A 27,828-nucleotide genomic window follows, 5' to 3' on the forward strand; every position below is an offset into this window, starting at 1 on the left:
TCCTGAAAAGAACTCGCTGCCTCACTTTCAGGATGGCCATGGAGTAGCCTCTGAGGTCCAAGAGAGCAAGGATAGTTCAGTTAACGCACCTCTAATGCCTACCCTACTACCTGGCACAAAACTGACATTCGATAATTATTAAACAAACAAATAAATGCATAAGCTCCTTGGTGTAGTGCCATGATACTAAGGATGTGAGAAAACGTTATGCAATGCTTGGAAATAAAGCAAAAGGAAGGCAGTATGAAATTCCAGTGCCAAACTGAAATAGTCTAACAGGCACACTCAAGGATTATTTGATTTTCTAAGAGATGTACCTGGTTTGATTTGCTAATTACCATCGATTTGGGTTCAGATTTTGTGAAGTTACATGTTAACTTATAGATCTGTATCCATTATAGATGTATAAGATTTCTGATCGTTAGAAATGAGAGTCCCAAATGTTATTGTTTTATTGCCCTGTAAGACATTAACCAGTTTTGTATCTAACCTAGAAATCTTATTCCAATATTCTTCAGTCTCAAAACTGCATAGTTCCTCAAGCGTTCTTTGTACTAGCTTTATCTTCCTACTGGTTTCCTCGTTTATTAGCTAAACACTTCTTTGACATGTGCTCATTTCATATTTCTTTGAGAGTCATGTTTATAAGTTTAAAAAAATTATACATTGATAGGAGAAATACAAGAAAAAAGGTCTAGTTTCTCGTCTAGCATGGAAGTAGAACGTGTTCATAAACATTTATATTCTAGGTTAGAAAGGGTAGTATGGGAGATAAAGAGATGCCAATACACAAGGAATTTAAGAAATTGCTTCTAGGCTAGTTCACAACTTGGTTTTGTATTTATTGTCAAGGATGTTAATCCTTGACATTCCCTAAAAGAAGGGAGAAAAAGGAAGCAATTCATTAGCAGGTACCTATAAATTCTACAAGGCAGTTGTAATCTCTGCAATAGTTTTGTGAGAAGGATCAGCAGACTGAAATTTCAGTCCCAGGGACATCGTTGCTCTCTCTGAATCCCGCTTGCCTTTAGTTTATATAGTAATACACACACACACACACACACACACACACACACACACACACCATCAACACACACATACATTCACACATACATATACATATATATACATACATACATATACACATACACATATATACATATATATATATGATATAATTATATATATGATTATTTAATAGTTCCCTGACTTCAAGAGCTAGTTCACCTCTGTTCCAGCTATCTTCATTCCCCTTCAGAGGCATCTCACTACACAAGACCAAGACAGGAGAGTCTTTCTTTTTTTTTTTTTAAATCAGTTCTATTAATTGTGGTGCTGCTGCCTGAAGGCACAATCGATTCTGGATGAAATTTCACAGTCCTCTCAGGCTTGGTCTGTTTGTATGGTTGTCTCTGGACATCTGAGAATCCTTGTCACAGCAAAAGAGGTGGACAAGTCGAAACCACTTAGGTTTACAAGGACACAGGTACATACACTTGAAAAACCAAGGTCAAATTCCTTGGCATGGGAACGTATCAGATATATCAGATGAGACATTCCCTTACCTTCAAAGTTAGGGTCTCGTGTCTATGCAACGATGTTAACAGGGAATTGTACTGCATTTCTTTAGTTGCTATTGTTTTAATTCTAAACCAGTTGTTCTTTAACTTCTCCACCATTCAAACACAGTAAAATCATCCTGTGATTTTGCACTAACCTTCTCACCCTTTTAACTACCTGCAATTGAAAATGAAAGTGAACTACAGCAGCACTAGGGGGTTGAGGTAAATAGCAGTACATAGGTATGTTTGAAAACAAGCAATTCTTCTGTCCTGATCAAAGTCAAATGAAAATTCTGGAGTTCCAATGAAAATCTTTCTTACCCACAACTGTCTCCCCAAAAGCATCCGCCACAGCATCCCACACAGAATACGAACTCAATAAATACCTGATAAAAACCTGAATGAGAGGACCAATCCATGAATCAGAGAGAGAAAAGGACAGAGTATCATTTCTACTCTAATGAGGTAAAACCTGATACAGAAAGATTTAGTGTTGTGCAAGAGGCAGGAAGCAATTCTTCTGCTACATCTGGCATGATTCAGACCCTTAAAAGATAATTATATATGTTTCTGGAAGATTAGAGATATTTGAGAGTTGAGATAAGAGCAATAAATATAATTAGGGGGACAAAAATCCATTCTGTGAGGGAAATAAAATAATAGTTGCGAGGGTTACATTAGACCAGAGGCAGACCTTCTGGTACCGGATGTGACTACAGTTGTAAGCTCAACTTAATTACTGACAAAACATCGACAACCAAGGGATCTTGATGCTAGATAACCTGTAGAAATAGCACATTATTTAAACTCTTGGCATGGTACATTCTATCATTTTTGTCAATGTGGCTTAATTAACATTCTGCTCCTCAATCCCAGCACACGTACTTTCATTTAAAAGCCCAAATCTTCCCCATTGCCAGCAAGAACATCCATAGTGATTGGTTTCAGTTCCATACTCATGAATAAACATCAAATCTGTGACCTTTACCACACCCTCTAGGCAAGGATTATCATCATGAGACCAATGATCAGTTGTCTGGACCTGCACAGCAGGAAAACCCGTATATGAGGAAGGCCATCGTCAAGGGAAACTGATTAAACATGCAACAGTCCTCCAGGAAGCCCCAAGAAGCCATCTGGGTAATCTTTAAAACTACCATCTGTCTCAGATGACCCAGAAGTAGTGCTGTCCACAGATGGGACAGCAATAAATGAAAGTGAGAGCAATGTGCAGGCTCTGTGAGTACAGCATGCTTTCAAGGCCATGACGCCACAGCAGAGCTGGCACTTTGCCACCTCAACTCCTTCTAGGAAGCAGCAGAGCTATAAATTCTCAAAAAATAAATAATGGACCTGGCCCTCCATTATAATTCTTTGGAACTCCACCAGAATCTACATCGATAGGGCAGACAGGGCACAGAAGACTAGTTCAAATTTTGGACAATCCCACACACCTCACAAGTGGCTTTTTTTTTTTTTTTTAATGTCTTTAATCCTACAAGGAACCCCGTCAGTTAAATCATTTTCATAATTTTTGTACACAATATTAAATTTTTTGTGAAGAGCTGGGGGTATAAATAAATCATACTAACATTTTTGAGTTTACAAAATGTTTGCACATAAATTGACCAGTTTTAAGTAATTCTTTTGTAGTATTTCCAAACATACTTAACCAAAATAAAACCATGAACACCTATGTATCCATCAGACAGCTTTAGCAAATCTTGACGTTGCCACATTTCCTTCAGATTTTTTAATGATAAAAACTACAATAGTATTCCATTCTACTCTCCTGTCATTTAGAGAGGTGCTTACTATCCTGAAGTGTGCAGATGTCATCCTCAAGCATTTTTTCATACTTTTACTACACGTGTATAGTCATAAACATTTTACAGTAGTTTCTGGTTTAACATTAAACAAATGGTGTCATGTTGTATAAATCATCCGGCTACTTACTTTTACAAACTTTACGTTTTTGAGATTTACCCAAGTTGGAAATATGACTCTAGTTCATTCATTCTAATTGCTATTTGATATTTCAATTTAATTCTATTTTCACAGTAACCCTGTGCGTGAAATGATGAAAGAGCAAACATTCTGCCCAATTCTATGAAGTAATGACTCAGATTTAGTTCTTCTTACACAAAACTCAATGCTCTTTTTACTGCATAACTCTTGACATCTGAAAATAGAAGACTGAAAATTATGAAGTCTTTATGCAAAAATCCTGCCAGGTTACATATTAGGGAAAGATGAAAAGCCTCCACTCTCAGCACTGTCTCTAGATTCCTCACTGAACAAACAGGGCCACCAGCTTCAGGTAGAGAAGATGCTGAACTAAACATCCTCATCTCCTTAAGCCAAACTACAATCTCGGAAATTTGAACGTCAACTGGGTATCTGATACTATTAAATAATTAATATTTACTTATGTTCGAAATGTGTCAATACTGTGGCTATGTTAAAAAGGGAAGAGATGTTTAATGCGTTTAGAGTTTCAGTTTTGCAAGATGAAGAGTTTCTGAAATTGGTTTAAAAATGTGAATGTATTTAATACCACTGAAACGTGTAATTAAGAATGGTTAAGATGGTAAATTTTATGTTATGTGTACTGTATCGCAAATTTTTAAAAAGGAAAGAGATATATGTAGGGACAAATTACACGTCTGGGGTTTGCTTTAAAATAATCCAAGGTGGGATGGGGATTATTGATAAAACAAAACAGGTAACATAGGTCATTATACTAGTATAATATACTACTCTATATGTTTGAAGTTCTCAAAAATAAGAAGTCTTAAATAAGGGTTTAGGCCAACCAAACAATTTCATCTCATTAACAAGTTGGTTCACTTTTAGGTAGAAGTAAAAAAGGAGCTTATTTTTCAAATGCTAATGGTCTGAGACCTGCTTTACCTGCTATGTTTAGAGAATGAACAGTGGTTCTCAAACTTGATGTGCACGCGATTCACCTTGGGGCCTTGTGAAAATGTGGCTTCCATTCAGCAGGACTGAAGTAGGGCCTAAAATGCTGCATTTCTAACAAACTTTCAGATGATGCTCTTGGTCTATGGGTGACACATTGAGTAACAAGACAATAGGGGATTTATAGGCAGGGAACAAGCATTAGCAAGGGGAGAAGCCAGCGATTTAGAGAGCTTCTCTAGGAACTAGAAGACCTTTCTGGAGAAAGGTCTCCTCACTTCTTTGCACCCCAGCACCAGGCATCACAGGTCACCACCAAAATGAAGGACAATACAAAAACAAAAGAATCCCAGCAATTGGGTGTTTTTTCAGGGCCAGCCTTGTGCATCTAAACTAATTAAATAACAATGAAAAGTCCTTGCCCTGATGGATTTCTGCTCCTAAATCTATTAAGTAATGACTAAACCAAAGATACATGTCCAGAAGTCAAAGTTCAGAGGCTCAGGCAAGACGTGGGAATCATTAACAAACTGTGAGAAGGTTAAAAGAGCAAACTGTCTTGGAAACTCTGGTCAACTGCATCTGATAAAGAAATAAAAACCATTTAATTATGCACATCCCTGAACAATCATCAAATCTCTGAAGAACCAAAAAAGAATTTCTATACATAAAAAATCTTGTCCGCAAAATACAATTAGTTCCTCTAATGTTTTATGGTCATCAGGTGGACCTGACCAAGTCCTTAGAGACCCCTCCATTATCTGTGAGACTAGCCATGCCCAGAGGGCAGTGATTATAACTCAGGATTCTCTCCTTTAGCCAGTCCAGTATGTGATTAAGCCATTACCATATGATCTTACAGCTCCCATTCCTTGAGAGTTGCTAAGTGCTAGGCAAGCACTAAGCGGTTTATATTAATTATTTCACTTAAAATGCTTTGTCTTCACTCATTGTCTTTTGAAATCTAATTATAAGCTTCTAAATCCCTCTCCTCTTTGCAAATATTTTTCCTAAAATGTTAATTCTTGCTTCTCTCAACATGGAGTGATGCAGAGAAGGCACTACACCCTCTGCCCTGTGAACTCTAGGTCCGAGCTATCTAAAATCTAGAGGAATAGATAAGACCTGGTCCCTCCCTCACCTTTCACACAGGGACTTGCAGACAGGGATTCAGAAGAAACACACACAGTCCCTGCCTTCAACAAACATAGAGTCCTGTGGAAAAGTCACCAGCAGGAAAATGAAAATATATTTATTAGATAGACACACATACACATATCCACACCCGCTTATTAATTCTGTTAGAGCACACGGAGGGAATCCTTCTGACAAATGGATTATGGAGGACTCCAGTAAAATGATTTTCAGTCTAGGCCTTGAAATACAAGTACTTATAATACATGAAGAAATAAAAATACGAATGAAGGCACAGAAGCATGTGAGAACCTAGATGGGTGAGAAGCTTGGAATGGCTGGAATGCAGAGACTGTTAGAGCTCCCTGGAGAAGGGAATCAATGAATTTCTAATTTCTAATTTCTAATTCTGAGAGATTTTTTTGACTCTGAATGTCTAATTTTGTGCTTGATACTTAATATTTATATATAATATATATATATATATATATATATTTATTTTAGTCCTGTTGTCTTAGCCCCAGTAGCATTTCCTTGAGGCTGCAGTCTACAAGATACCTACCTACACAGGGTCAGGCCTTACTGGCCCTATCTGCCCCTTGCCCTACAGAATATCACAGGATGATAAAGAAACATGTCTCTACAGTTTCTAGAGGCATGCCAGGGTGGCTCACACCCAAGTCAAAGCTGTCACCCAAAATATTTAATGGAGGATCAAAGAAAAAAGAAAAAGAAAAAAGAAAAAAACACGTATTATTTGCAGAGTATGCAACCTAAAACATTATGATAAAGGTTTTCATCCACAATGAGAAATAACTCTACCATGCCTAAAATTAAATCCAGTTCAAAACCCTCCAATAGAAAAACTTCACACCCCGAACATCCACATCTAGAGTTGACACTCAGTTTAACAAAATAAAATAATAAAAATGCTGTTTAGTCAGTAAGAAACCCAAAGAACCCAACATTTGGACTTCAGAAATGTCTCCGCTGTGAAGGGTGGATCTCAAGAAATAAGAAATACCTAATCCTATTTCTGAAACTGTATAGAAAAATAATTATTTTTATTTTCATTTATTCCCAGAATACACAGAAACAAAAGCAACCTTTTCTTGACATTTTTCAGTGTTTCTGGAAAAACATCTCGTTGGAATAAGTGAAGAATGTTCTTGCCTCTGGCACAGGAGAAGTATAAGGATCAGATATGTAAAAACAGTTTGTTAAACAGTAACGTGCAAAAACAAACAAAAAGCCTCACTGTTGTACAGATAGTCTATTTTCACAGCTCACAGTGGCCAGGAAAAATTTCTACCTGAAATAAAAAAAAAAAAAAAAAGCTAAGAAAATTTGCCTAGTGTTTTCAACTTTACAGATTTAGGGAAATCACGATTGACGGTTTGAGTGAATCTTGGAAATTCAATATAAACAAAGTGCTTGTATTTGTCCTTTAAAAGAAGCCTGGGTTTTGGAGGGTGGTGGGCTTAGCTTTTAATACCTGATGGGACATTGTGACAAAAAGTAAACCTGAGCTTCCTGCATAATTTTCTAGGTATTAAAAAAGTCTCATGCAATTTGTTTCATAAGCGATGATTAAAATAAAAAAAAAAAAAAAACCTTACCTATAAAGTTAACAACTGGCATACGAGGCCTCTGTCTGACCACAAAAGTGCAAACTCATAAATTCTGAAAGCCATGAAGCCAAGTGGTTGTGCTGTCTTGTAAAAACCTTCAAAACAAGTGAATTTCAGCAAAAATGATATATGGTGTGAGACTGACATAAAGTCATAATGGCTGCCCTCACGTTCCCCATGGCAGGTGGTTACTGATACAGGAGGTGCATTCCTCTCAGAAGTCCCTAAATATCAGGTCTGAGCAAAGAAATGGGGAGAAGGAGAAAGAATGGCAATTTTAAAATTTTATTAATAATAAAAATTCAAAGATTGTCTTGAGGGGGGGAATGATGGTGACATGCTCAAAGTTGTATTTTTAGAGGTTATTTTCATCATTTAACAGTTTATCTCAGAGAAAAATAACAGCACTTGGGGGGAGATGAAACCAAAGGTTTATTTCTAATACAAAACACATATCTTCTGACTTGTATAAAGTTCCTCTGGAAGCTTCCTATCCAAGTTAATTGGGAAAGCCATTTTATCTCAAATAGGTAAATAAGGTCCTGCCTTGATATTCCTAAACCTGCTGTTTTCGCTCACTCCCTCAAAGAGGCAATTCGATCTTGGACATAATAAATACACACCTCTCCTTGCAACATCCACCCTCTCCTCCACACAGCCACATCAGGGGTGTCAGCACCAGCTCCACACACCACAGCTGGTACCTTTGACCATCCATCCATTCCTATCCCTCTGGGCTTCCACTTCCTTTCCGTAACAATGATGGCTGTCATTTTTTCTAGGTACCAACTACATGTTAGGCATCATGTTGAGAATGTTTTGTACTTAATCTAAGCCTCACAAACAGCCAATGAATTGTCGTGAGGGTCAAGGAATCTAAGAGTCACATCAACAGTTAGATGGGAAAAGACAAAGCAGGGATTCATACCAAGGACTGTTCAAGTCCAAAGTCCTTGCTCTTTGTTCTTTCCATATCTCTACATAGCATTAGTAAAAAGAAAATGCTGAGCCTGATGAATGCTAATGGTTATTCTAGATCTGAGTGTTGTTTCCAATAGTTTCAATCTCCAAGTCCAGAATTCCATATGACTGAACTCATCTTGCCCCTGCCTGATCATCTGTCCACAGTATGCTCTGAGTAAGGAAGGACATGGTTCAGAGCATCTGGGCAGCTCTGGCACTTGTGTGAGTTTGCTTCTATCCATACAGTGTGTTACACATAGCTGGAGCTCTGTGACCTCCCGTCACCTGCCTGCCAGCATACACGCCAGCCCTCAGTTCCTGTAATCCATTTGCATAGATGGTCCCCCAGCCTGTGTCCAGGATAAAATTTTAGAAAACAGGCTAAACTAAAAACTGCAAGCTTTCTAAAACATGCTGACACACTGCCAGATGTTTTATGTGCATTAACTCAGTAAGGCCTCAAAAATCCCCATGTTTCTTTATTTACTTACCCAGCACGAATACTGAGCACCTTCTCTATGTCAGGCACTGTACTGGGTGCTGGGAGATAACATCCACATCTATATATACTACCTGGAAAAGGCTCAGAGAAGGTAAGTGGTTTGTCGAGCCAGCTACGAAGTGGCAGAGAGGAAAGATTTAAATAGTCTGTCATAAGCTTTAAATGAAGTGATGATAACCTTCTCAAAACATCTCTAATAACTTAGTTCAATACCCGATAATATACAAAGTGCTTTCATATTTTAACCCATCAGATCTACAATTGGTTTTAAAGAAAATATTGTTTCCTCATGTTCTCCAATGCTGGGTAGTACAATAAAAGTAATTTTATTGAGAGTCAGACTAAGTATGTCACCTTTTAACTTTTGATAAGTCAGAAACCTTCAAGTAGCGGGATAGAGCCCTTCTTCCCCTGCATAACAGATTAAGCCTAATACGTCCACCTGTGCAAAAAGTACAGCGAGAACAAGTCACTTCACAAACAGCTAATATTCTTTTTCCAAACTAAGTCTATTTCTTAAGCCACCAACTTTAATTCAATGTACACCTTCTAAATTTCTTCTCCATACCAAAATTTATTTATTTTTCTATCTTACAAAGAGTATACACTCCTAGGGACCTGAGTGAGGTAGTCAAGAAGGGAATGGAGAAAGAAGATATGGAGGAAAATTGACAATCATTCCAGTCTAAAGGGAGTTTGAGGCCGGTATGTGAGTAAGTAGATCCCGTATTGTCACGGTTTTTCATGAGAAACCATAAATCCAGATTTTTTTAATAGTCGCCTGGATTCTTAGATGTTGTTATCTAATTCAATTGCTTGCTTGTTTTTAATATAATCGGGGCCAAATATGACAGGACTGCAAGCTAAATTCAGGCTGCAGGCACTCAATATATAATAGCTGGACTAGAATAATGAATGCAATATGAGAAAGAAAAGCATCATAAGAGGCACTGACCTTTGCTGTTTCCAAACCGGTAAGCGAAAAGCAAAGCGGGGGATATCTGCAAGCGGATTGTGAGAGAGTGGAGATGGCAGAGCTTCCACTGGCAGGACATGTTCACAAGCCTCCCTCACAGGGCTAACATGCCAACAAATGAGGTTCTGACTGGGCATCATTTAACACAGTGCCTTGCACCTAGTGCACAGACAAGGAATGTTACTGCTTTTATCAGTAGCAGTAGGACAGAAAAAGTCCGAATGGGTCTGCCACCTAGCTGTGTCACCTTAAGCAAACTGCTTAACATCTCTGTGCCTCACTTTCCCTATCTGTACAATGTGCTGGCTTAGACCAAGCTTCAATAAGCATCAGCTATTGTTCCTGTTACAGAGGGGATGCGAAGCCCTTCCCAATGTAAAATGTGACAAATGAGAAAAGAAAAGCTCCGAAAGCTGTGAATACGGACAAAAGTTGTAGCAAATTATTTCAGAACAGTGTAATCTGATTTTAGGCATATTACTTAACCCATCTGCACCTTAATTGTTTGGTTTACAGGATGGGAAAAACAAAACCACTTACCTCACAGAGTTTTGGGGTAAAAGCAAATTTTATACTATAATGTGTCAAATACAACAATTGTTAGCCTACACATGAAGTATAAAATTTCTATTCCATGAAATACATGCATAAGACCACCCAGAAGCACACGACAAAGCAGCGGCTCCTTGTCATCCACATGTCAGGAATGCTGCTGAGGTAGCAACCTTCTCTGCTCACCGCTTCCACAGCCAGCAGGCTCATTGGGCCTCACATCCACCGCTGACTGGTGGTTTGGGTAGTTTTGTCCCCATTTTACAGATGAGGGTTTAGAAACTGAGTCTGAACATCTAACCCAAAGAACATCCCCACATATCAGCCTGCCTGCCTGTAGTAGCACATAAATGCTGGCGAGAAAGGCTCAGAAAAGTCTTAATTTAGGAGTCTACTGAATTCTTTTTAATTTTCCATCATTGCTTATTAATATGGCCAATACAGACAGACTCGGGGCTAATGTTATAAATGTTACAGCAATTGAAAAGCAGAAAGTAACTCTGTAATTACCCTACTATTTCTAATACAGTTACACGATGGGCACAGAATTATGTACAGAGGGGAGAAAATTGCATTAGACACCTCTGGACCTTTGAAATTGTATTACTTAGAACCTTGGCAAATGAGCAGTAAGTATTTAAAGAAGATTAAGATGAATTTCCCATTTGGTGTCCTATTTAATTTCTACAAAAGTATTTGGCTGTCACCTTCAGGGTACACTGCTCATGGCCTACTTGGTGCCTTCCACAGTAGATGAGAGGGCAGCCCTGAGCTTTTGTGCCACCAATAGCTACAGGGCCCAGGTTCCCAACCTGCCAGCCAGGGCCAAACTCCCCCTGGAGCTTAATGAGTCATCTTTCTGAAAGCCACAGGAGGGGATCTGGGCTTCCCCATGTGTTATACCATGTGACATGATGCCATGACTTCCTCAAATGAGTACAGAAACTGCTCTCTAGATATCCCCTTGAAAAAGATAACTGCCCCAAACCAACCACCATAGCAAATCTGTACATCTACCCCAGGAATTTCAAAAGTATACCAATTTGATGCAAGTTTTGATATCGATTAAGAATGAGATGACTATTTATGTAATTCTAAAATGGTTGACTAGAAGGACAGCCCAATTTCCTAATTTTATAGATGGGGAAAGTGAAGGCTACAGAGAGGAAGTGACTTGCTGAAGATGACATAATATGGTCTCAAACACCATATTATAAGGCAATATTCCATTTCCTGAAAGACCTGGGAAAACATCCTTAATAATTCTTTGCCTTGTTGAGGCAGGCTCCACTGACAACCTCTTGGGACCCAGCCCAGGCATTCTCCATGCCCAGGCCCTTCTCTCCCCAGCTGGTTTCCGAGTACAGCATGGTCTCCCCCAGTGTTTTTGCCCAGCCTTCTACCTGCCCGTCTGAAGATAAGTGCAGGGCATTTTTCACGTGGGAGATCTCTACCTCTCATCACAACAGAGAGGCAACAGGTAATTGGAGCAACGAACCCAAGGGCCAGTCTTCTTAACATTTGTCCATGGTCCACAAGGTACAGTCTAATTTTTTTTCAGAGTTAGTACACCTTCCACTTCTATTCCTAAAATGGGAGATGAAGCGCCACCCTTCCATTCTTTGAGAAGCCCTCTCTCCTCCCCACCCACCACCCAATACCCCTGTCTCCCACCTGAGCAACAGAAAAAAAGCATTCTGACTAGAGGCGCACCCATTTCACAGGGCAGCCATCCCTCAAGGGAAAGACTCCTCAGTTTTGTTTTGTTTTTTCACATCTTTTTGCAACACAAAAAGGTAACACAACCCGCAGGTCACAGAGTCCTTTAGAAGCAGGAAATGAAAAAAACTGGGTGGTGGGTGGGAGAGGGAACTCTTCATGGCCTCTACTTTTCAAGGGACCTGGAGGAGCAGAAGTCTCCTCTGATACCTTTACTTCTGGTCCAGGGCCCATCTTCATATCACCAGCAGGTGCCCAATCTCCAGCCCAACCTAAAATCTTAAAAGAATTGCTGTAATCTTAAACTCTATACGCTGACATTTGAGTGGGAATTCCACAGTCTCCCACACCCGAACATACACTTCAATCACCTCCAAGTCAGGTCTCCCTTAAATTACCTCCTTCTCTTCTAAGTGAAACTTATTAGTGTAAACATCAGGTTTAAAACCTTGGCTTTATTTTGATTACTTTAATCCAGCTAGAGATGAGGTTTTCAATCCAAGCAGTCCATCACTGTGGAGTGAGGGGTGCTCTGCTCCCCTCCCAAAGGCACCTTGGGCTGGTTTTACAGAGTGACTGGGTAAGCCTGCTTGGTCAATCCTACACTTTTTAAAATGTCTGAGAAACAGGGTAGAAGAAATTTTTAGTTTCCTGGGAAAATCTAGCTTTCATTTACTTACAAACAAAAAAATTTGCTAGGAGTGCCATTCTAGCTACTCAAGAAAATGTTGAGCCAAATGTTTGCACAAAGAATCACACTACACCCTTATTCAGACAACTTTATGCTACTTCTCTGTTCACAGGCTGACCTACTACTCCTATTTAGATGAGATAAAAAAGGATTTTCAGCAAAAACATGGGAGAGGACAGTTGTGTGTACCATGTTGCTCATTTAACATACTACACATGCATTAATTTAATCCTCAAAAAACCCCTATGAAGCTAGATTTCTCTTCAAAACTCTTTAAAAAGTGGGACAGTATAAAATTAAAAGATGAAACATCTTTTTATCCCTGTTATATTAATGAAGAAGCAGGCTCAGAAAGAATAGTTTGCCCAAGGTCATACAACTATCCCATTACAGATATAGGTCTGCTTGACTCCAAAGTCAAAACGTCACATTTTTTCTTCCCACTACACCACCCTGCTTCCTGTCATCTGAGACAGACATCCCTATGGATTTCCTATTTGTGGCACTGACGCCTGCCCTCCCTTCCAGATTCAAAAGGACAAAAGCACTGGTATTGTTCCTCTCAAGCAATGAAATTTAACACAGAACCACAAATTTTGCCTACAAGGACATTGCCACTGGAAACAAAATCTTCTGTGCTAGGCTGGTGCCCTTTTAGCATTTCGTGGATTTTTGCAACACCACAGTTGGCCACTTACTGAGTATCTCAACAGGCAATAATACAGCTACAATTCTGTGATATTCGGAGTTCAACTGTGAGGTTTCCTGAGCGTCACTGCAGGAGCTTATTATGGCTGTAGGACCCCCAGCAGGAACAGAGTTCATGAGATGAGAGTAGACTACCTCTAGACAAGATAGGTAAGAAATGGTGGGGGAGAAAAAGCAAAGGGAGAACCAATACCTCAGTTCTTGTATTTCTAAAATAAACATCGAGGTGCAACAATAAACAATAAATTCCTCCATGAGAGACAGACAGAAAAGACAGGAAAAGGGAAGATGGGGCAATATTAATGAACATGTTCTATGTTCTCCATTATACTAAATAATTTTCTCTCCGTGGACCAAACAACCCTGTAGGGTCCCAGACATATTTTTAAGTTAGTGACAAATGACAAAACTGAGGCTCAGAGAAGTTATATAGCTTTTTCAAGGTCATCAAGCTGGTCAGTAACGAGAAAGTTCCTTGACTCCTGCCCATGGCTCTTTCTGCTCATAAGCCTCGGAAGAGATGGACAGAAGGCCTCATTGTCTTAGGGGTGCAGTCACTAGATTTTGAGTTCTCATTCCACCAACAACTTGCTACGGAGCAATAGAGGTAAGTGAGGACTGTAGTAAACTAAAGGAAGTGTGGTACTTCTAAAGGAGGCAGCTGCTGTTCAGGACCAGGTGATTCTGGCCATAGAGGAAATAAGGCCTGATCCTCCTAATTTTTCAAGTTGGAAATCTGCTTTTGTGAAAAATCTCCCATCTTTTAAATGTATGCTCTAAATTTTTTAAAACACCACGCTGGTCAAATCGATCATATACAGAGGAAATCAAGCTCACAGGTAACCAGTCCCAAATCTGGTACAACTGCAACATAAAGAACTAGACCAAATGGCTATTTCCTAACTGAGAGACTCAAGGCTCATGGAGTTATTGACGCTATAAATGCATATGCCCACTAAGTATGCATACATACTATTTTTCAAATACATGTAGATGTTATTATGAAAAAATTTTAAGTAATTTACACGATTAACTAAATTCATAATAGCTTTCTACAACTACTCATTTTCCCCAAAGAACTGATAGTGATAATATAACCACTATCATTTGAATCCTCATAATTTTTTTCATTAAAAAAATCCTCATTTAGAAAAGATTGGCAATAATTGGAATAGATCATTTCTAAAGTTCTCATTTTTATAATTCCATGATTATATGCTGCAGAGATGTGGGAGACTAGGAAAGGAAGAGAAACTCCCTAAATACACCAAGGTACATATCTAAAAATCAGTACACACATGGCCGTCATCATGAACTCATCATGAAGTGTATACCGCCTAACTGTTAAGTTCAAGAAGTAAATAGCCAACAATGCCAGCAATATTTCTTGAGCCCCTCCCAAATATTTATTGATATTTATGTTTCAGGCAAGTACAAAAGACAAAGATATATGATAGGCTATCATTGAGTTTTTACGGCAATGGGAAATGTCGGACATCAATTACAAATAATTACAAGCTCACGATCAGTGCAACTAAGAAACCTGTGAAGCTAGAACGCCAGTTTGGGAGAACTGGGCCTGTTCTGTGCTAGCCTGAAAGGATTCCATAAGAAGTGTTGATGTGACTGAGCTGAGATCTTAAGGGTAAGCAGAAATTAACAAGTTGTAGGCATGTGGTAGGAGGGATGGGGGATTCCAGCACAGGGCCTCAGTGGGCGGGGATGTGGTATTTCCAAAGCACCCAAAGTCCAGTGTGGCTGAAACCAAGAAAGTGAAGGCATCTGAGGTTTGAGATGAGGCTAGAGAGGCCATAGGAGACAGCACTGAGGCCTGATAACCATGTGCAGACCATTATGGGTTTTTACTTTAGAGAGACTGCAATGTCACATAAAACCTATATCAGAGTAGGTGTGCAAGAAATATATGATAAAACTGAAGCGGTGGCAGGAGATGAAGCCAGAATGTGAGCAGGAATTGCTGAGTCTCCAAAGTAAAGTATGCTAAGGAGTTTAAACTTCTTAATAATAATAGGCTGCCCTTGAAGGGTTCAGGCATGTTTAAAAAAGGATTCAGCATGGAGAATGGACTGAAAAGATGCAAGATCAGAAGCAGAAAACCCAGTAAAATGATTGCAGTAATCCAGGAAACAGATGGTACGTAGCTCAGGCTTGGATGGTGACAATGGCACTGGGGAGAAGAAAACAGAGTCTAAAGAAAGAGGCAGAGTTGACAGGCCTCAGTTCCTTTTCGGTTAGGACAGGAGGACGAGGGGAGAGTTCAGAATGACTGCAAAATTTGTCTTGGGCACTCTGGTGCGTGGTGGTGTGGCTGAATGAGGAAGAGCAGGTTTTGGGTCATCCAAGTGGAACTGTCATAGAGGCAGTCAAGAGGACTGGCACACAGGCTTGGGAGGGAGCAGCAGAGATGTTGCTATAAAATTGGAGAAAGTGTGCGGAGAGAAGAGACAGAAGCAGTCATCAAGGGCTAAACGAAAGAATACAAGTCTGTCCTTTAAATGGAGATTGAGAAAGAGGAGAAAACCAGGAAGAGCATGTTGCCATAGAAGCCAGGGGAGGAAAGTTCAGGAGAGAATGGCCCACAGTGTCAACCTGGATAAAGAATGACAGACCAGGGCACTGTGTTCTCTTTTGCTCTGGTTTTCCTTCAGGGCATTGATCATAATCGGTACATTTTTTTTTTCATTGTCCATCTCCTCCTAAGACTTATATAAACAAAATGCTTTGTTCCCCCAATGTACATCTACTGAGGGCATGTTGCATAAAGGTTCTCCAAGGTGTCTGTTGAAAGAATGTATGGAGAATGCATGCGTGAATGTTTAGGAAGAAACCAGTATTAAAGGAGATATGGCAGATGAAGGGCACAGGAATAATCCCCAGAAGAGGTGGCTGAGCCAAAAGAGAAAACGGGATCCAGGAGACAGAAACAGGGGTCGGTTGGTCTTGAATGACAGAAAGATACTTAGTAAAATCATTTATCATCAATCCTGTTCTCCAAGAACCAGAGATTATAAAATTCTCTCCCATGAGTTTCTACATTGTCCAGATGTGTTCGCCATTCCAGGATGTTTCCATTCCCACTGATATTTTATTGCAGGAAAACCATGCGTAAGTAGGTTGCGAATGAGGTTTCTCTGAAGATTCTAGTTTCAAACCTCTGAATCATGAGCACTAAGATCTCAAGAAGTTATTTCACCCCAATGACTGATTTCATAGCACGATGCCCATGTGCTTCATTGCTTTAAGACAAGTCAACATACAAACATCTGCCCCGACAAAGCAAGGCAACTGGAAAGGGTTATTTAACAAATAAATATTCACTTTTCAAAAGTAGTCGCAGCACCAAAGGGGCAAATCCCTTTGTTAACCCAGTTCGATTTATAAATTCTGATTTCAAAGTAACTTTCTTAAGAGTATACTTGGCATCTGCCTTTCACTGAAAAAAAATCTGTTCCCCATTCTCCCCACAATGATAGACTATATTAACTATGTCCTAATTAAACATTCTAAATCTGGAATGAAACCCACTTGGGGGTGGGGGGAGAAAAAGGAAAATGTCTATGCTTTCATAAGACTGTCCTAATTTACTTAGCATCAAGGGCCCAACTGACCTTTATATAGCCTCAAATCAATCACTTAGCTAGGACATATACCTTCTTACTTTCAAAATGAGGAGACAGTGGATGAGATTTCCTACAAAGGACTTTTAATAAATATAAACTGTAATCATCAAAAGAATGTTTACTCTGGGGGCTGCCAAAGAAGGCCAAATGACAGAATGAAGAGACTCTGGCTTCAAGGAAAGTAAAAGCACCATCTTTTCCACACTGCCCACTATGCCCTCACTTCCATCATCCCCCTCAAGGTTTAGCACCACCTATTGTTTATATGCCAGCAACCAACACAGGGCCTGGCATTGTGATAGCACCCATGTTTTGGCAAAGGGCAACAAGGGAAGGATGGGGCGGCCTCGGTTTGAATCTAGCCTCTATCACCAGTTTGAGCAAATGACTTAACTGCTGTAGTTTTCTTATCTGTAAAGCAGAGATGGTAAAAACACCCTTATCACAGGATGGCTGTGAGGATTAAATGAGTTAATAATTCTAAAGCACTTATAACAGCACCTGGCAAACAGTGGGAAAGAGATTCCCAAGATCATCATTATCATCACCACCACCAGTTGGACTCTGAGCAAGTCACTATCCACCACAAGGTTGTTTCCCCACAGGTGAAATGATGGGGTATAGGAACTAATCTCAGGGAGATCCCCACTGGCTTCATTCCTCAATAATGCTGAAGATCGTATTATAATGCTCTAAATCCTCAGCCTCTGAGCTCTCAGACCAGCAGCAGGGAGGGAAGGTAGTGCTGATTCTCCCTCGGGTCCCAGAGGCTTACTAGCCCGCAGAGATTCAGCTCCTCCCACCCACAGGCAGCAGTCCACCCGGCATCCTCCTCCCTTATTAAACAGGTTGTTCAGGGATGAAAATATTTATGATACTCAAAGCTGTGGAACACCATGGGTAGGAGAAAAGGACACACTTCACAAGAAAGCAAGCAGAGAGGGAGAGACAAGAACAACTAAATGACAAAAGCAAACAAGACAGACCAGAAACACGGTGCCTATGGGGTTATTTATTTAGCATCCTTCATCTAATAACAATCAAGAGAACTTTAAACTATACAAGGTGGCTCTAGCGCCGGGGAATTGTTCCCTGTCTTGAAGCACAGCCCTCTCTCAGTGACTCCCCATCACTTCAAACCCAGGCACACCTCCCTGGGAGCCAACTCCATTAAATGGACAGTCTCAGGTACAGATTTCTCAGGAAGCAGTCACTTGCTGGATATTAACCTAACCTCAACTCTGCCCAAAAGTAAAATCAGTGTTCAGGATGATCAAGTCTCCTTTTCTTTCTGGGCCTCAGTTTCCATTTCTGTAAAATGGAGGCCTTCTAACCACAGTAGCTGCAGCTTTAATCCACATTATGCAGTTTTGAACCACATTATGTTCCTTTAACATTTGCTTTTATTCTCAATATTTAAAAATCTGGAGATTTTACATAAACATCCAGATTCATTGGGTCTCTTAAAACATCCAAGGTCTATCAGCTCTGGCTACCTAATTTCCAAGTTTCCTAGTAGTATTAAAATTAAAGTATTCCAGCAATGATTTCCATTTTGCAGGGGGAAACGTTTTTTTGTGTTTTTCTGTTTGGAGATTAAAATAAAAAAGGTTCATAGTTATTTGCCATTTTCCACCTGAACCTAGACTTTCTTGTTCAACTCCTCACTCTACCAGTAGCTTTGTGACTTTGGACAAATTACGTAATCTGTCTGTGCTTTTGATTTCTCATCGGTAAATAAGAATGGGGAGAATAATCCTTCCTCATATGGTTATTAGGATTAAATCAGTTCATATACATAAAGTATAAAGTGCTTAGAACTGGGCCTGGAACACAGTAAACATTAATTTAGTGTAGTTATTGGTATTTTCAAAATTATGTAGTTTTTCTATTTAAAGGGAATATTTGAGAGATGGTATGCTAGGACTACCACCAAAACACACACACACACACACACACACACACACACACACACACACACGCTTGGCAGGTAGACAGAAACCTGAGTTCTAGTCAGGCCTCTGCTCCAAAACTAGCTGTATCTTTATGAACTACTGCCCCTCTCTGGGCCTCAGTTTCCAGACCAGACAGCTCAAGGGTTGCCCTGAAAGCATTCGTAGCAGAGATGATTCACCAGCAGCCACAGTGTTCTGTGTGACCTGCAGTTTTAAACAACATTATGTTCCTGTAATATTTTATTTTATTCTCAATATTTAAAAATCTGTAGATTTTACATAAACATCCAGATTCATCAGGTCTCTTAAAATATCCAAAGTACTATCAGCCCTGGCCCTTTTGAGCAGTTCTTAAAATGTGGTCTCTAACGAGCAGCAGCTGCATCACCTGGAGACTTAGAAATACAATTATTGGGGCTGGATCTCAGATCTACCAAATCAGAAACTCTAGGAGTGGGGCTGTCAATCTCGGTTAACGAGGAGCCTGGTGCACAGTAAAGATGGAGAAGCACTGCAGTAGAACAACAACTGGCAGGAGCTGAAGAGCAGTGGCCCCTTTTAGAAGAGAGAAGTAAAAGGTGATCTCACTCCCCAGTGCACCCCCCACCCACTGGTGTCTCTGATTCTGACACCAGTTGGCATTACTGAGCTGCCCACCACACTCATTTTCCTTGTCGTCTAGTCCTTGGTGGGCCTTTGGTTGACCAGTTCCTACCTAGATGGATCACTCTTCCTCACAACAGGACTATGAGCCCCTCAAGCACCAATGCCAGTAGGATTGTGTTGTTCCCAATCGGGAACATAGTTTGTAAGAAAGCAGGCTGTGCACACCAAGGGCACAGTTGAAAAAATGAACTGTTGAGTTTCCTTTATTAATCATAAGCCTCACAAGCAGCTGCTAATAAGAACAGCTGTGGCTGCTAAAAGGGTGATCTTGAAGCAGCCTAAAAAAGTGCTTGCAATACCAATAACAGGCACGTGCAGGCTTGCAGTTTATTGGCTTGGTTCTTCCTACTGATCCTCGGTGTCTCTCTCTGGACCAGAAAGCCTCCTTCTTCCATACCCTGGGACAGGGTCAGTGGGTAGGAAAGAAGGTTCTTAAAATTAGCGTTAACACAAAGAATTTCAGGTGACTTTTAGAGGACTTGAGTTTGATCCCTCCTCAACCCTTTGGTACCTTGAATGACTTGACTTCTCCTGACCATTGGTTTCTTCCTATATTAAAACAGAATAATAATAGCTACTCCACATGATTGTTTTGAGAAGTCAAAATTAGGTTACACATATGAAAGTATTTTCTAAACTGTGGAGGACTACATAAAAGGCTTATTATTGTCCCATGAAAACTGCTATTTGACCCATAAATCATCTAACGCAGAACTCACTGTTTCTAGACTAGGGCTATCAGGTGAAATCAGAGAATTCCATGACTATAAAGGGCCTTTTGAGAACCTGTAACCCAAGCTTTCTACACTGCTTCCCTCCTCACCAACCCCTGAATGCTATGAACGAGAGCCAAGCCAAAGGGTGGCCCCACCTGGAAAACATCCACCTGCAAGGTCACTACATTCCAAGACAGGCGGCCCATTCCTTCCACCTTAGGCCTCATCTGAACACAGATCATTCCTCCTTGTAGAGGCCAAATCAGACTTGTGATCATTTAAGCAGCATTCGAAGCTGCTTTCAGAGCCTTTGCCTTTGCTGTTCTGGCTACCAAGAATACTCTTCCATCAAGTCTTCAGATGGCCAGGTCCTTATTATCCTTCCACTTCAAATGTCTCTGCTTTAGAGAGGACTTCTATACCACTCTTCACTCTATCCTACCCAGTTACCCTCAATCATAATATTCTGTGTTTTATTTTTATAGCACGAGTCCCTATTTAGTTGTGTGCTTAAATCTTGTTGAATCTCTCAGAGGACATAAGTCCCACAGACGTAGTGACCTTGCTTTTATTATTCACCACTTCGTGCACGGATACTGTAATTGCAGCACGGTAATTACACTAGTACGTGATAGGCACTACAGCATATGCTGAATGAACTTATGAATTAATGAGTGAATGCTTAACACCATTCTATGCACATTGTAGATATTGAAATAGTTGTTAGAACAAAAACCTAAACAAGACTTACGCCAAATCCCACTATTGACTGAACTCAATTCACAAATAGTAATCAAGTCTTCTTGCACTGAAGAAAAAAATATAAAAACTAAACAAACTGAACGACAGCTCCCCATGCCAACTTTATTCATAGCAGCACTGGCCCTAGTTATGTCTCTTTATCTTGTACAGAGGGAATTCGTGAAAAGGCGCTCATGGTGGACAAAAAACAGATAGCTATTTCCCGAGACAAGGCCTCACATAATGGCATAATTATAAACTGTCCTTAAAGAAATCACTCAGCTAGCAAGTACTTACTCAGGTCCATTGTGAACACTGTCACAGACCCTAAGAACCAGTTGGGCAGGGCCTGACAACTAGATGAGGAGAATGCATACCTACAGGGCATGTACTTACCCATTCCACTCTCAGCCAGCCTCAGCTGCTATATACCTAGGTTCAGGGAGAGGGTAGAAAAGCCCAGAGAGGAATGAAAGCTGCTACTCTTGCCTTACCTGGAAATATTGTCTCACTCCAGCGATCCATGAAAGATGTCAGAGGGTAAAAAAGCCCGCAAGCTCCTTGCAGCCCGTGCTGTAGCAGAAGACACTCAAGATCTGGGTTGAGTCCTGTTCTACAACTTATTCTGTAACCTCCGACTAAGTCACATCACTTTCCAGACTCTCAGCACTATTCCCATCTGTAAATGGGGGTTAATAGTTCCCACACAACCTTTCTAAAAGGCCTGTCCAAAGAATACCATACCATACCAGTTGCGAATATGTACTATAATCTATAAAGCACTATACAAAGGTGAGTTATTACTACTGATGGCAAATAATAGTAGTTTATACTAATAAAGAATTGCTACAATTTGGATTCCAGAGTAAGCATCCGAACACTTGGAGGTTGACTGATAAGCACAGGGAACACCTCCATGGGAAAGATGACTTACCCTTTCTCTGCACTCTGTAAGGAAGGCCCCAAGTGTAGGCATGTAAGTGGTCCACAAGTATCCTAGATGCCATGGAAGAAAAGTCAGTGTCTATAAGAAAGGGGACATTCCACAAGTCACTGTATGCTGCTCTCAGCCAACAAACTGCAGCAATCACTTGGGACATTTCTTAAATTGCCCTACAGTAAGTCTTAAGGGTGTTATTCTTGGAATCCAGATAAAACTCCCCTATCACATAAGGAGATCAGATCAAGATTATCTCGACTCCAGAAAAGATGACATAGCATGGCTTAAAGGAAAGGGAAAATCAGAGACAATGTCATAAAGTTCTCATTCTTTAAACAGAGCCTGAAATAAGAAGCTTCACACAGAAGTACTCTTGTAAAGTGAACCAAGTCTTACCATGTACATGACTCCAATGGATGCTGCAAAGATAAACAAGCCAGGGATTCTTTAACCTACAGTATAGGAAAGAATGTGCTAAGGGATATAAAGGGGACCAGATGTTAGGAAAACATGGAGGAAAGGTAAATTTTTCCTCCTTGGAGAGATACAGGAACGCTTCATGAGTCAAGTGACATTTGAGGTAAAGGTGTCAGAATGCTGTCTTTAGAGGCTGAGACTCTTAACTGCCTCTGTGACATAGATGTCTTGACAGGCTGGAAAAGCCTATGAACCCCTGCAAAAAATAAATAAATAAAAAATAAAAATAAAAAAGATTTAAATGAATATGATAAAATTACAAAGGACTTCAAAGAAAATTAGTATTGAAACACAAAATGCATTAAAAAAATAAATCTGTGATAGAGTACCATATGTGATTCTTTACTAATTCATTTAAAAAAATCTAGCAGCAAGTCTAAAATCTACCATAATTTCAAAGCAGCAATAAATGGTTCTTGAGATATCTATAACAACTGTAATGTGAAATGAAAATATGTGATTTCTGTTGGCAACAAAAGCAAAAAACAGAGATACTGCTAACACTACTATGGTTTGTTACCTTTTTTATGGAAGGAAATACTACATTTCAGTTAGAGGTTAATAAAAATTAAGATGTATTTCTTTTTCCCATTCAAGTTCACAGACTCCATGTTGTTTCCATTGACCCAGAGTAAGAAATCTTGATAGAGAAAATAGTCTAAGCAAAGGAAGAAAGTGAGAAATATGGGTAGCGTTATGTAACCGTGCAAAGACACAGATAGGAGATAGCACTGAAAGGCAGGTAAAACCCTCAGAAGTCACCGATAGGAAGGTTCATTGCTCCCAATTATTAAATCACTGAATGTGGTCTAAGTTTTAGAAAAATATCTTCTTTTGGAATAAAAGAGGAATGAAAGAAGCTAAGAGAACATCTTTCCATAGGTTTCAAGTTACAGCTTCTTTTTAAATGTGTGGTATATGACAGTACATTGATAAATTTACCCCCAAAAAAGACATATTCAATACAAATACTGTTATGTAAAACTGCACACGTTTGTAAGTATGAGTGGGTGTAAGCATGTATATAAACATAGAAGTCTAGAAAAATGTACATCAAATATCATTGTAATTATAATTTGGGAATGCTTGTATTTTCTATACTTAGAAAATGGGTAAAAAGAGTCCCAAAAGAAGTTAGGAGACTTATTCAGGGTAATACATATACCACACAGTACAAAACTACACAGAGCTGCTACCTGAACTCAGAAATGTCCTTCTTTTGTATTGCACACAATTTTTCAGATTCATAATTTAATGCGCCTGAATGCACGAGGTCATGCACCACACGCATAAGGACATTTCAGCTAACAATGGATCACATATATCATGGTGGTCTCATAAAGTTATAACAAAATAAAAATTCCTATCATCTAGTGATGTCATAACTTGGTAGTACAATGCATTACTCACGTGTTCGTGGTAATGCTGGTGTATGGCATTCATAAAGGCTACAGTAGCGTACGATGTTGTCCCAGGCCTTCACAGTCATTCACTACTAAATCACCCAAGGCAACTTCCAGTCCTGCAAACTCCATTTATGGTAAGTGCCATATACAGGCATACCATTTTCTATCCTTTATTTTTACTATAACTTTTCTATGTTTAAATACACAAATATTATTGATACAATTCCCTATAGTATTTAATACAATAACATGACATACAGGTTTGAAGCAACAGGCTCTACCATAAAACCATCTAGATTCCTTGTTAAGTACACTCTATGATATTTGCATGACAAAATCACCCAATGTATTTCTCAGAACAGATTCTCATTGTTAAGTCACACATGACTGTAATTATTAGCCCCAAATTACATATTCAGACATTGAGGCTCCGAGTCTGTTAAGTGACTTGCCCAATGTCACATAGCGAATAACAGGAATTGTCAGGGCTAGAATCCAGGTCTCCTCTACCACTTATGAGGGCAGAATACCAGTGTCATTGTTAAAAAGAAGGGTTTGCATTAGTCTGTCCCAGCTATGCAACTTACTTGCTATAAACTTAGGATATTCTTGTATTTTTCCAATCCTATGGTTCCTCATAGTTCTTCAAAGGGTTACGGTTATGATTAAAAGGTACAATGATAAAAAGCCCTATTACAACTGCCGATTGAGTACACTCTAATCATCTCAATCATTATACCTCCCTGCCTCTGTCTCAGATGGAAGGTTCCAGTTTCAGGAGCCAGCTTACGTATCTGCTCATTAGGCTCAGCAGCCTGGTTCTAGTCTCAAAAGTCAACTGGGATCACGCTCATTGTGCTAGAAGCAGCTCTACTGAATGGGGAATGCACAACATCAGGCCTAACACAGGACAGGATGTCAGAGTGCTGAGCAGCCAGTTTGGAGATCTCTAGGGATTCTGATTCAATAGGTCTGAAATGGGACCAGAGATTTCGAATTGTTAAAAATCTCCAGGAGAGTCTAAAGAGCTAACATTAAATGACAAGTTCTCAGTTTGACAAGAGAAAATCTCACATTTCTGTGACTACAAAAGGGTCCCAGTCTAATCTAGAGCAATGCATTATCCAATGTGCGACACAACAAGGACATCACAGGAAGACCCGGGATCATCACAAGTCCAGGGCTCTTCTGTCAAGGATAAATGGCAGCAACTGCCCAGAACCATGGAGGAGAACTGAAATCAACCCGAACCAGCAGCAAAAATAAATGTTGGAGGGACCTCTCTATCCTAGATACATAATATTTTCAGAGCTAAAACAGACTTTGGAGATGATCTTGTCCATTATACAGATACAGCACATTAGCAATTTGAACTCTAAGGAACTCACCAAGACTTGGAGGCCCACAAAGCAATGATTCACAGTAAATTCCCTCAATAAATAATGCTGGATGAAAGTATTAAGATAAAAGTGGCATTCATACATTGCAAAGACAGGGTTTCGAAATAACCTACTCTGAAGATATATAGAAAGTGTCTAAAAGTATAGTAGGTCTGGCAGCACTCAGAAGCGCCAGACCATAAGTTTAGAACTTTGAAGTGTCTATGTGGTATTTATGGCCTAAAAAGAGACTAGAGCCAGCAAAACTATTTTCCTAGAGTTGGTGGGCAGAGGAGAAGAGGGAAGGGTCTCCAAAGGCCCATATGAATTTGGTTCACTATTTTGTCCTTAGGACCCTGCATACTACTTGCAAGCAATATAACAGTCAGTAAATATTTATTGAATGCATGAAAGTAAGAGAGGGAAAGGAAGATAGAGATAGTTAAAGAGAAACCATCCCTGCTTCTACAGGCGAAGCGGGCAACTGAGTGTAGCATTCCCTAGGGAGTGAGGCCTGTTGGTTGCCTGACCCAAGAGCGATGGAAGCTGATTGCTAGTACAGTGAAAGAAACGTGAGCTTTTGAGTCAGATACACCTGGGTTCAAATTCAAATTCTGTATGATCTTGGCATAAGTACTTGACCTCTTTGAGCCTCAGTGTTTTACCTTAAAAAGGGAATAATACCACCCACTTCATCTCCAATATAAGCATGATGGTATTTATTCTTACAAAGTTGTTGGAAGAAAATTACGTGAACTAATGGATTTATGCAAAGTAGCCAGCATAATGGCCAACACACAGTATGAGCTAAACAAATGGCAATGCATGTTAGAATTAATAATGTCCTCTATAGCCACAGCCTATATTCTCCTAGGCTGCCTCTAATCATACTCTGTCAGTTTTTTCCAATACCAATATGTAATTTCAGTTTAAGTTCACTAGATTTCTTAATAATGACCATTTCTTTAAGTAAATAATAAAATCATGTATACATTCCCTTTCAGTTTACAAAGTAACCTCACAATCACACATAATTCTGAAATGATGCATTACTGTTATTCATATTTAGTAAATGAAACACTAAGACCACTCAACCAGCAGATTTTGGTACAGATTTTAACATTTTATTATAATGGCCATCATTTTCTTAACCAGAAATTCAAACAAGTGATTCCATTATGGAATAAAATACTTGAACTCCAACTGCTCCAGAAATCACCTCAGATGCTGCTTGGATCACCCTACTACTTATATAGCTGAAATCAGAAACAAAATCCTGAAAGAAGAGGCAGTAACTTTTTTTAAACAAAGACTTAATGCATCTATTATTAATAGTCTCAAGTAGAAGAAGAACATCAGTCAGAATCAGGCCAATGTATGTTTTAGCAACATCTCTCCCATTTATTAGCCATAGAAACCTCAATGATTCTTAACCCAGTAAATTTCAGTATCTTCATCTTTGTAATGGGAAAACATTACTCCTAAGTTTGCGTGAAGTCCCTGGCATTGAGATGTAACTTATAGTTACTCAACCAGTAAATTATAGCTACTCTAATAACAATGCCATGGTACTGACCATTTGGACTGCAAGCAGTCTAAGTGACTGCTTGTCTTCCTCCTGGCTGCTTCCTCTAGCTTGTGCATACCTCCTGTTCTGCATCTGTTCAATGGGGATACAACCAGTCTCCATCCAACCTCACCAGAGAATGAATATAACAAAAGAGCTGGCAAAGACATTATGCAAATACCAAATATTATTAAAACATTAATGGCAATTTCCACGAATTTTGATAAATGGTATTTATTATGCACAGTCCCTCATACAGTCTGGGCTCTCAAATATTAACCAGATAATAACAGCAATCATTTTCCTAAAAGACCAAGGCATAGAGAAATAAGGAGTCTAGATGATTCCAGATAACATCTGTCTCAGTCAGAATCTCTTGCAAACAGAGAATGTCAGGACAGGCCATGGAGACCACAGTGAACACCTCAGGCTCAGATCAACTCCACAGCCTATGTAAAACTCAGTTTTGATAGAACAGTGGAGTTTCTTGGTGCTGACAAGTCACTGACTATGACAACAGTCTACTCCCACTTGGCTCTTCTACAGATAGTTACCTCTCAACTAGACAAAAATAAAAAGGGTCTGGGAAGCTGGGGGGCCAATAGTCTTATTTAGAAAGTGGCTGCTTTCTCCCAACTGCCTAAAAACAAAGGTAGCGTTATCCACGGCTTCATTAAAGAGGCTTGCACCAAACTGCTCTGCCATTTCTATCTGTGTGAGGGGACAATATTTTTAAGCTGTTGACAGTCCTCAGGTATATCTCAGAGGCAGAACAAAGCCAAGAGGACTCACCCCCCATAACTCCCAGAAATAAAAGCCTGGTGCCACTCCAGTGACCCCTTAACAAACTGAGGATCAATTAAGACACCTCATTCGCATATTCATGAAAGACTCAAGGCTGTGGCAAATGAAACAAAATGCACAAAAAGAGATTTTGTTTTTTAAGCCAAGCTAAAATCCGCTTTAGAAGGAGTAAATCC

General features: G+C 39.6%; 1 protein-coding gene across 11 annotated transcripts in view; it reads right to left on the reverse strand.

The window, feature by feature from the left end:
• The window catches only part of MB21D2 (Mab-21 domain containing 2), a 98,629-nt gene that overhangs the window by 67,838 nt on the left and 2,963 nt on the right, over window positions 1–27,828 (reverse strand). For 4 of the 11 annotated variants that reach the window (XM_039850859.1, XM_039850862.1, XM_039850863.1 and 1 more), the window contains one exon: window positions 22,014–22,103. The exons of the other annotated variants lie outside the window; for them this stretch is intronic. In XM_039850859.1, the coding sequence (XP_039706793.1) occupies window positions 22,014–22,103 (90 nt within the window). The remainder of the gene's footprint in view (window positions 1–22,013; window positions 22,104–27,828) is intronic. 11 annotated transcript variants of the gene reach the window in all.

Source organism: Pteropus medius, unplaced genomic scaffold, assembly GCF_902729225.1.
Source record: "Pteropus medius unplaced genomic scaffold, Ma_sr-lr_union100, whole genome shotgun sequence".
NCBI classification, from domain to species: Eukaryota; Metazoa; Chordata; class Mammalia; order Chiroptera; family Pteropodidae; genus Pteropus; species Pteropus medius.